Genomic DNA, 11,676 nt, shown 5'->3' with positions numbered 1-11,676 from the left:
GCTGTTCACAGAAAGTGGGAAAAAAAGAATCACAAAATCCCAACAAAAACTCCCAGATGGCCTCAGAGAGGCGATAAAGGAGGTGAGTATTTCAAGTTTCCAAACTCTTTGGTTTCCATATGGATATTGCCAACTGAAAAGGGAGTAGACAAAGAGAATAGCATGAATTTGTCTAGTAGGATCTTTATGGACTTTGAATCTTTGATGTCACCCAACTTGCTGACAGGCCATGAAGGCATGTGCTAATTATATAAATCCCTTCCATATCCTGATCATTCTCTTTAAAAAGATAGCTCCAGTTAGTCTTTAAGGGAATGAAATAAAATACAATCAGTAATGTGCCACTAATGGGTATAAACCCATATAATTATTATAGGATAGTTAATAATTTAATAACCTAATAAAAGTCATCCTAAAAAATCAACGTATTTCAAAATAACTTTAAGCCAATACTTGAAAATATGATTTGATTTTAAGGTTATAATAAACTCAGAAAATATATAACTCAAAATACTGTTTAGTTTTATTAACAAGTTGTGGATAGCTTCTTTCAATTGATAACTCAAGATTTTATCATTCTCAAGTCAAAAAAAATAGTGTAATTGAAATTCAGTCTGCAAATAATTCATTCTGAACCCCCATCACCCAGTTTTTTCATACTTTGTGTTTAAGAAGTCAAATGCTACCTAGTAAATGAGGACAGAAAGATGTTTAAAATATGAATATTTGACGAAAATAATATCGTTATATAAAATCACACAAGAACACACCAAATCATTTTTTCTGAGGTTTAATTTTAACTAATGAATTTTAGATGATGAATGTAATGTCAATCCAAATCTTTGCTGATCTGCAATGCTCAAGCTATTTTTTTGTTACTTGTAGGTGAAATATTCTTTTCACCATGGCAATGTTTTCTCCTTTGTTTACAGTCTTTCTTTTCTTTTCTTCACTTTTCTTTTCTCCTTTTTCTTTCTTTCTTTCTTTTTTCTTTCTTTTTATCTTGAGTCCCTTTTCTTCAACAGTTTAACAAGTCACAAGTCACTTCTGGTTTGGCTAAAGAGCAATCCTAGCACAATAATGTTTCAACTTGCAAGGAAGAACACCCTTATTGAGTTGATAGAACTCCACCAGCTGGATTAGATCTGTGAATCTTGTGTGGCCGTCATCCAGAGTGTGGAACAATTCACCATCGTCTTCCACCTACGGGAGGGAAAACAGCAAACTGGTATGAAGGGTCAAACAGCCACAAGGGCAATCATATTCTATTGCATGCTGTGTCTTCATGTACTAAAATGGACAAGTGGATGAAACTAAAGGCTAATGAAAAGAACATTATGATGCATAGACTTCTTGTTTATAACTTCACTTGTATTTAGAAGAAATGTCATCAGATCCTAGGATCCGTGGTGTGGCTGCTCTAGTTTCTCTACCTCAAATTCTCCTAACATTCTCTAGTTAGAATAGTCTGACTATTGGGAATCAACAGTGAGAAATCTGCACCATTCAGTGCAAAACTAAACACAGGATTTCAATGCTTCCATTGATAGAAATTAATTTCCGTATCTGAATGTTGTCTACCTAACAGCCTCATCTAGTACGCTAGAAACAAATATTCATATGGTTTCGACCAATAAATTGATTCGGAAGCAATCAAACATGTGAATGGAATGACGGCTGCTGCTTCATCATCATCTTCTTCTTTTTCCTTTTTAGCAGTAAGGGCTTGTGACATCAAACAAGTCATACTCACCCAAGGACAATGAAGTTGGGAAGATACTTCATATGGAATTTGGATAATTCCAAAAAGAGGTCATTCAAAAGGGAACACTAGCAACTAGCAATCTTATGTAAAACATTCCTGAAAGTAGTCTGGATCTCTATTCCATACTACCTGTTTCTTCATGCATATACACGTGCAAACACACACACACACACACACAGCATCAATAGAAGCAACAAAAATCCCAAAGTAAAGTGTGCTATCCAGAAGCAGAATTACAGAAATTTTTAAAATGTGCTCAGAATAGTTTAAAGATTTTCCAGTTGTGCAGCACCTGTGTGCCTAGCCATTATGATTCAAAGCAAAACTACAAAAACAAAACAACAACAACAAAAAAACCATGTTTGATTTAAGAAAGGGGAAAAGGTTTAAAAATAATGGTTTTTAAAGAACCAGTAGTACAATTCAGAAAGAATCTTTAGTGGCCTTTTAACAACAGGTGGCATGGGGTCCACGCAGTATTGGTAAATCATATTTCATGAAAAAAGGGAAATTTAATTTTTACAATTCCTGTATTAATTCAGGCTCATAAAACCATTTCTGCCAAACTTAAGTCTAGTCAAAGCACAAGCTCCCTGGTTATATTTAATAAAAGATCCAAAGAAAACCAAAGTTTCCAAAAGCTTCTGCATTAAGATCATCTCTAATATACAAATGTGAAATCACAAATTACTTACTGGTATAATTTGAAAATGCTTTATTTTTTGTCCATGACTCATTGACAGTACGAAAGTTTTGGGGTTACTCTGACTATCCCGTACCAAGAAAACTCTAAAGAGAGAGAAGGAATTTCAATATGTTTCTACTTTACTCATGTATTTCATAAAAATATAGCATATAACAAGTCCAGAAAATATATTTATAAATGTAGCCAGAGTTTTTCTTTACTGTGTATTCAGTGATGGGATTACCCAACATGGTACACAATATTGTATAACATAAACTTACACTATGAAACTGTCATCAGTGCAAATGTAATTTTAATACAATAAATACACAGCACATTTGTCAGACTGTTTGCTCACAATAAGCAATACAATGCTATGGTAGCATCAAAAATTAGTACTATGTTCTTTCTTCACTGGAGAACTGGGTATTCACATGTAACACATTTGTGCAGAGAATGGGGCATGAGCGTATTATTACTTTAACTTATGGGTTATGTTAGTCCCTGAAAAGAGAAAATTATTTAGAATGAAATCATTTTGAACCCCTCTTCAACGATGATCTCCTTTCTTCTGGTTCCTACTATTACACAACCAAAAGTGAGAAATGAATATATTCCAGAAAATCAATTCTTAAATCATTTATTAAATGTTTGAGCAGAATGTTTCAAGTAAAAGAAACATCCAAACAACAGATACTTTAATCGTCAAGAATGCAGCAGAGAAACCTCTATAACGTCAGGGTAGAAGAACAAGACATGGCCTAATGGCCTAAGAGCAAATGCTGCCAGGCGTGGATTCCTATTTACTGGTGATACTGCACAAAACCAGCGTTGTGTTAATTGTTGGCAAACAGGTTGTGCAAACAATCCCCAGTGGTGACTCCAATACTAATCTCACTGGGCCTGGGCAACAGAGGCAGCCGAATTTGAGCCGTCACAGATGTCTGATGAGATTATCCATTCCATTTGTACTGTGTGAGATTCTGACATTACATCACTGGGAGATGGGACAAAAGGGAGTTTCGCTGGTAAATCAGGCTGTAATTCTTTCCCTATTCCCAAGCAGATCACCGCTACCACCTAGTGGACTGCCTGGCACCATCACATCTTTCTAAAAGATGTACCATCCCCCAATGTTTTATTAAAAATTAAAAAAAATATATAGTATCATTCTTTATGCATTTATTTCATAAAATTTATAAAAACTAGGCTCTGAAGGTAGGGAAATTATAATCCTTCAAAACAGTTTAACGATTCTTTGTGAATTATTTCTTTTCTTGGTCTCATCAGATTGTAATTCTGCTGATTGCTCAAATTTATATCTAAAAAGACTGTGCTCCATAGAGAAGTATATTAAAATCTTCTCTTATTTAGAGTCTAGTGAAATGCTGACTTGCTATTAATAATCTTCCATGTGAAGATGCATTTTTATCCAAATGTCAGTATTAAATCACCTTGCAATCTTGTCATCATCTTAAGCCAACCCTTGAAGATAAAAGACCCCATCAACCACTTGTTTAAATTGATGCTGGGTTCATTTCTCGTCCAAACCTCAATACAACCGCCTGGATTTTTACTGCATTTGAAAAGGGAATTTTGCCAGCATTACAGGAAGTATTTGAAATACTGAGTAATTGAAGAAAAAGAAAATTCTTCACCTTGTAAATATTTCATAATACAATTTACATTTCTCTTCTATCTTCCACAGTACCCCCACTAAAAGATGACATGAGAAACACTTAAGAAGTACTCTTTTCATAGGCTTATACTACTTTAAGCTGTTAGAAAATAGGAATGTAAACAGAGAGAAAAATAAAAACAAGCAGTCAAATATTTAAAAAAATACTTTTTTTAATATACTCTGCATCAAACTTAAAAATATGTATAACATGTAAGATAATGTCATGACACAAACCAGACTTTGGAATCCTATTATATGGTCAAATCAAAACGCTGACCAGACAAGTTTGGTTTTAACTGAGATATGGGTTTTTGCACAGAATGGGTAATACTAGTGATCATTAGTTACCTAGCAGAGAATCCTATTTAGTTATCTGTTCTTTTATGAACAAATATAAGCACATATGACATAATAGGTTTTGTATAGCTAGGAACCACCCCATAGCAGAGTCACTTCTGTTTTATGCTACGCTGAAGTCAAAACTATGTGTATTAACTAAGTATTTACCGATCATAAGACTGATCACAGTCACTATCATTCTAAATCAAACCTACCCATCCACAAGTCCTTGCTGAATAATCAATCGCTGTGCTTCATCCCTAGAAATTTTGTGGTGAAACCATGGCTGCGACCGGTGGATGGCTGAAGAAATACAAGGTGGGGGGGGGAGGGGGGAACAGAGCTCTGTTTGAAATCCTCACAATTTAATTACATGTACTTTCCACCACAGCCACTCAGTCCCCTCACCCACGTGCACGTCCATCCAGCATTCAGAACCAGTGAACAGGCACAGACATACCCATGTTTGTGGCCGAGCTCTGGGAAGAGGCAGTAGGGCTACCATGGGTGGCCAGGCGTAAACATCCTTTTTTCTGCACAAGGAAAGGGAAAACAAATTTCACTTTTCTGGTGAGACAAACGCAAATCATAAATATTTTGAAGAATGTGAAGCTATTTGTACCCTCCAAGCGAGTCCTTCTTCAACAGCGACTGAAAGGGCTTCCGTGGGATTTTCTATAACTCTGCTTTTCTGGCCTGAGAAGTCCATTGCTACTAGAGAATTCTCTGATATACTTCTCTGGGAAAAAACACATTTTTTTACCATTAAAATATCTTTATCTTTCAGTGTTTTGCTGGCAATTCGTTTCCACTCTACAATGTGAATCCAAAGGTGGCTGGCAGGAGATTAAAAAGTTAAAAGTACATATTTAAGATAAAATGGTGCTATGAAATATTTTGGTTAAAAAATTACATAGTTATTTGTTAGGGTCACTGAATTAAATGTTGAGTAAAGAGATTAAAAGCTATCAAAGTAGCAGGCCTTTCTCCTATCTCTTCACATTCTCTGGCATATTCTCTGGTAACACCCCGTTTCTTGATATCCTCTGAGAACACCACTCTTCCTATGGGTAACAGACCCACCACTTTTGAACTGATCTCTATTATGATTTGAGATTCATCAGTTATCACTTAAATATCAACTCTATCTGCTAATGAAGTAGCTGTCTATAAGGTTTAAGGTAGACAAAACTAGAACTTAGATTGACTTACATCACTTCTTGAGAAACTACTCATATTTTATAATGGAACAAAATACAATATGTATTTTAAAAGTGTATCACATCCATGTTCATCTCACTTAGAAAATAAAATTCAGTGGAATAATGACCCCAGTAATTCCTTATTAAATTTTCTATGATTGAATATATGAACATTTTTTCCATCTTGTGAGAATGAACATAGAAAAATGAGAAAAAGAACTGATGTGAAAGGAAGGCATCTTCGAACAAACATAATATAAATGGATAATAAAGTCTTCCACTTGCCAATACTTTTCGTTTCTGTATTCTCTAAAGGTGAAAATAAAATATTCCAAACCTGAACTTTATTTCTAATTTTTGTTTGTTTAGGGCTATACCCTGTAACCAGCTTTTAAAACAGTGAGCCAACCCCAGTCACGCATCCTAACAAAAGACAATGATCAAATCTCCAGTCAAGAATCTCCGTCAGTATGTTAAGAATTCAAACTCTCCCAAGGAAAAAAAAACCAGTCAAGACCAGTATGGACCATGTTTAACTCTGACTCCCCCTCGTTAACAGTGGAGCGAAACAAAAAATGTTGTGCTAATGGGAGAGGAAGCACTGGTGTGCCTCTGGAGACGCGTGGCCTAAGACCGGTTTATAACTGCACATGGATTCGGCCCTCCCTCGCTTCATCTAAATGACTGTAGTCAAATGTACGCTTGCAAGAAAACCCTGTCCACACAACACACTGGGGGGCTCACTTCTCGCTGCGTTATACATCTCACTTCATTAGCATTTGCTATTTCCTCTTCCAACCCTGCTGTAGTGTCGTGTCCACAATCTTATTACCGTTCATCTTTATTTCTAGAGATCCGGCATGCAATCTTCCATTTGTTACAGGAGCCTTTGTAACTGACAGCTGCTCTTTCCAGACAGATGCTGTCTCTGTAATCTCTATCTGCTGTCACACCTTACTTTGCCCTTCTCACCCCGTGATCTTCTATGCCGGGCTGTAGACCAGTTGGATACACTTCTGCTCTGCCGACATTAATGAAAAGTCTCCACCTGCCCAAACCACAGAGTAACTAATCTCAATCATAATGATAGCCTTATCCTTATAATATCTCTATGTGCCAAGATGGGCTCTGTAATCACAAGGTCCTGATAACATAAAAATACTGTTAGGCATGAAAAATGAACATAACCAGTTGTTCTTATTATTGTTCTTTCTTTTTTCTTTTCTTTTTTTTTTTTTTTGCCTACAATACACAGGCTGGAATGTAAAACAAGATCCCATGTTCTGTAATTACTTGACATTAGTAGGGAGTCTACAATGCAAATAAATATTTTCATTTGCTACATTAACTACACTAGGGAAAACATGGGAATATAGCAAATGTGTTCTACTGAATAGCAGGTGGTGGATGAAAAATTAATAGTTTACCTTTGGTGGACAAAGAAATAGAAGTGAAGCAGAATCTAACTTGAACTCAAAAGGTCATTTTCAGCTCAATTTCTTTCACATAAGAAAGCAGTGTTGATAACATTCAGAATCAGTATATTTCTCAAATATGTGTCCCATTTTCTAGCTCTTTCTTCTGGTGGAATAAACAGGGCAAGCCCTGAAAAAAGGTCCATGATTTTAATGACATACTTCTTTTTTCAAGAAAGAAGAGGCCTGGGTACACCCTGGATTATGCAGGCCACACACTGAGATTGGATCCAGTCACTCCTAGTGAGCCTGGACATAAGATGTTTTTCAGGGAGTTTAGGGAGGTGCCATCTAGTAGACACACCATCTGTCACCCCACTTGAAAGACGTTGATAAACCTGCAGCAGAGTTCTTAGGAAGAGGTCACAGAATTCCCTGATACCGTTCTCTCCTCTGCTTCATACAGACTCATCGGACATCAGAGATGCAACCCATTCCTGAAATTATGCAACTGCCCCCTTATTTTACACTGCAGGACACCAGTGACTCAACCAAGGTCACACAGGCAGCTCAACGTAAAAGCAGTGACAGATATGGTCTTTCTAGGGTCATTTATGTATCACAGGGTGGGAGATAGAGGGAAGAAACTCAGTTTTCAATGTCTAGCTCAGTGTCAAGAGTGAGCAATAATAAAGAGTTGAGTGGACTAGTTTTCCCCATCTCATCTCTCCAGTCAGGGCCATACTAACAGACCCTCCTTTAAATGAATCCTTTGTGCTGAAAAGGACCAAATATATTTGGCTTCCTGAAATATCTGCTGATGATGCTCATTTCAAAGGCTGATAGAAGTGGCTATTATGTGCTACATATAGCTATGATATTCACTATGGCATGAGAAAATTTTTTTCTTATTTCCCTTCTCAAAATGTATCCCTGGAGAAGTTAAGAATAGTGTTCCTTTAAAAACATAACTAAAGTATATTCAGTTTTCTGTGTTGCTCACTCAAGACAGTGCCTGGCTGAAAACTAACGGAGGCAGGTGAGGGGGACTGACAGTCATTACAGAGGTCATGGATTCTTCCATGATAATCTAGAAAGGTGGGATTCTGTACAGACATTAAAGTAAACACAGATATCTCCCAAAACATCTCAGTTTCCTTTATGTAAGTTAGGAAGAGTGGAGGTATAATTCTCAAGTGCTATTCCATCTGATCTTGATAACTACCATACAGGACAGATAGGTCCTCACTACACAGGCCTCCTACAAAATCCTTATTTCCAACCAGATTCACTCAAGAAGTGCCTTTTCTTATACATTGTGTTGAATAAGCAAAGTTATACTAACCAAGCTGTCGTGTACATATGGATCAGCAATAGACCCACTTTCAATGGACAGAGGCAAGAGTAATCCCATGCTTATAATGCTAATGACTGCGATGAGACTAGAAAATGCTTTGTTTATGACAATTTTTCCCTATGAGTAGCAGGACACTAAGCAACTGCCTCGAAAGGCATGGCTGCTATTAACATGCTTATCCTAAAAATGTTAGATTCCAAAAGATATTTAGAAGGACTTCAAAAGGGATTAAGATCATAAAATCCATTATTCTGTCTATATATGTGGATCGAAAGATGAAGGTACATGACCAACTATAAAAATACTCATCTAAAGCAACAGCTTTTATACAAATTCATTACACTCTTTAGTTTCTTATTTTAGGGCTTAAAAGTGATCTGATACAAAGATGAAGAGTTACTCTTCCATAATGTGAAGCAACAACCACAGATAGGAGTTTTTTTCCACACTAGTCTATTAGACTTCGTAATCAACATTATTTCACGCCTCATTCCTAGACCTGAGCATTTCATCGGCTACATTGCATGTGGGGAAATGTGCCTTCCTTGGTCACAGCCATGAGGAGCAGATTTTTAGCCAACGTGGAAATGCAGCATGTTTGCCGATTTGTAACACAGGCACACGCACTGAATTCCCAATACACTCAATATTAAGGAGCAAGAGGAAAATAGTAGAACATAAACTTTTAAGTTCAAAAATAAATTTCTCGTGCTAATGCAGAGTAAATTAAAATTCAATTCTAAAAGGGAAAAGATGTGTCTGGGTATATCTGCAAGTAAATATTCAAGTTGCATTTAGCATAAATCTGAGTGGTCGTGCTAGACTTTATGTAATGCAAAATCTACATTTTGGCTGGCAGCTTTTGAGTTTCCTGAAGAGCAGTTTGCTTTCAAGGACTTAGACCTTAACAATTTTTATTAGAAAGCCAGAATGGCAGAAGAGCTCACCTGCATATACTTCAGCTTTTAAAATTCCAAACCACTGGCATCTTTATACTAGGTTGTGATGATTCCAGAATATTAAAATAACTATATAAACCCACAATGAAAATCAGTAATTAAGGAAACACCTACAGTTCCAAGGAAAATATTTCATAAGTCATACTAAAATATAATCCTCAAATGTTGCAATGACACAGAATGACTCACATAACTTTCAATTTTAACATATAACATTACCTATTTTAATGTATTATTCAACAGCTGTGATTTGATCACATAGGCTGCAATTGTGTGAAATCCCAGAAGAAATAATTCAATATAACATTATGTTGGAACGTGTCATAGTTACTTTACTTACCCAAAAGGAAAGAGTGTTAAGTGTACTGTAGTGTACATTTATAACGTAATATAATTGCAAGAGAAGAAAATGTACATATAAAATACATCGATTAATAAATGTGGTCCTTACCATGGGTGATATACTCTGAGAACTGCAGCCACTTCTACCTTGATATGGATGCATGTAATTCTGGTACAGCTGCATGCCATACTGCAGAACAAATAAATAAAAACACATTCCTGTCACTTTTACTACACAGGCAACTGAGGAAAAATCAATACTTTAATTATAAATTATCAATATCAAAAATAAACATTGTAAGCTTTCCTTAAAACAAATAGTAAAGCAACCATAATACTGAATGGTAAGCTTTTAGTGCCCTACAAGGATACATTTAAAAAGATGAGTGTTTTTCACTTGTACCCACATTTAAGATCCAGTTTACCAGTATAAGATCTGAAATTGATATTCTTAGTCATTATTCTTAGCACCCATAGCACCGAAAGCATGGAGGGATAAGACAGCTCACTTGGGAAGGATGCCGGACTTTATGGAACAAAGACAAAAAACCTAACATGCATCTTAAGCAAAATAGGGTAAAATTCACCATAACTCTTCAATGACTGATTGACAAATTATAGAGTCTCTCTGGCAAATCCATAAACTTGGCCCTCTGTTAAAGATTCCTGGGGCACCTGGGCGGCTCAGTCAGTTGAACGACTGATTTTGGCTCAGGTCATGATCTCACTGCTCGTTGAGTTCGAGCCCCACGTCAGGCTCTGTGCTGACAGCTCAGAACCTGGAGCCTGCTTCTGATTCTGTGTCTCCCTCCCTCTCTGCCCCTCCCATGCTCATATTCTGTCTCTACTTCTCAATAATAAATAAATGTTAAAAAATTTTTCTTTTGGTGGAGCCAAGATGGCGGAGAGGAAGGGAGCTCTGTAAACTCCCTCCGCACCGTTTTTCGAACTGAGAAGGATATTACGTTCATCTGAGAGAGCGGAAGGAGAAAATACAAACTCCAGAAGGAATAGAACCTCAAGGATACCTGAGTGAGTGGGGGCGAACAGGGGAGATCCGAGGACGGGCCACCCCGGGACGGGCAGGGGAGGTAAGATCCCCAGCCCAACGTGGCGCAAGTGCCGGGCGCCCGGGAGACAAAGGGAAGAGACAGAGTCGGAACTCGCTCATGGAGCTGTCTCTGGGGAAGAGGTATAGAACGCTTGGCTGCACGTGGAGACAGAAACCCACTCCATAGATAACTGCAGGGTAGAGGGCGCAAGAGAAGGAATAGCCCCCAGCCCTAAGCCATCTCGGCGGGGAATCAGAGGCGCCTGTGGCTGTGAGAAGCGGCTGCTCTGGAGAGGCGCGCCCCGCGGCGGGAAGCGGCCCGGGCGGCGACTGCGCCAGGCGCGAGCAATTCGAACTTGGTTTTGGGAACAGGACCATGGACCCCATTTCCACGGCACACCCCGCCCCCTGCACGGACTGCGCGAATCCCGGGTCCACACAGGGAAGAAATAGGGTGCACACCTATGCGACCTCCAACAAAGAGTCGGTGGCAGGTGGAGGCCTGGGCACGCGCTTAGACTGTAGGAGCTCCCATCTCATTTCCAGCAGCGCACAGCGTCTTGAGCAAAGCTATCAGAAACTAAGAGAGACTCGGTTTTTCGCTTTTTGTTTTTTTCCTTTCCCCCATTGCAATCGCGATCCTGACTGGGGGTGGGGACTCCACAATTGAGTCTGTGAAGGTGCTCACTTCACCTCCTGCTGCTCATTTCGCCTCAGGCAGGGGCGGAGCGTCTGAGAGCAGACTCCAAGACTTACCCCATCAAACCAAGCCTATACACCAGGGGGAGCTGCTGCCTGCTTTTTTTTTTTTTTCCCTTCGGTTTTTGTTTTTGTTTTGCTTTGTTTTGGTTGTTTGTTTTTTTAATATATAACAAAAATT

At 38.1% G+C, this 11,676-nt stretch overlaps 1 protein-coding gene across 1 annotated transcript in view; it reads right to left on the bottom strand.

The window, feature by feature from the left end:
* Positions 1–774: 774 nt before the first annotated feature.
* Positions 775–11,676, bottom strand: part of GRB14 (growth factor receptor bound protein 14) — a 63,434-nt gene continuing 52,532 nt past the window's right edge. The window contains exons 8-13 of the mRNA XM_029934480.1: positions 9,855–9,935; positions 5,093–5,209; positions 4,931–5,003; positions 4,686–4,773; positions 2,461–2,554; positions 775–1,203 (exon numbers count right to left, since the gene is read on the bottom strand). Coding sequence (XP_029790340.1) covers positions 1,057–1,203; positions 2,461–2,554; positions 4,686–4,773; positions 4,931–5,003; positions 5,093–5,209; positions 9,855–9,935 — 600 coding nt within the window. The 3' untranslated portion in view covers positions 775–1,056. The remainder of the gene's footprint in view (positions 1,204–2,460; positions 2,555–4,685; positions 4,774–4,930; positions 5,004–5,092; positions 5,210–9,854; positions 9,936–11,676) is intronic.

This window comes from Suricata suricatta, chromosome 3, assembly GCF_006229205.1.
Source record: "Suricata suricatta isolate VVHF042 chromosome 3, meerkat_22Aug2017_6uvM2_HiC, whole genome shotgun sequence".
In the NCBI taxonomy this organism is placed as follows: domain Eukaryota; kingdom Metazoa; phylum Chordata; class Mammalia; order Carnivora; family Herpestidae; genus Suricata; species Suricata suricatta.
The sequence above is the reverse complement of the archived record's forward strand: the minus strand, read 5'-3'. Positions and strand labels throughout refer to the sequence as shown.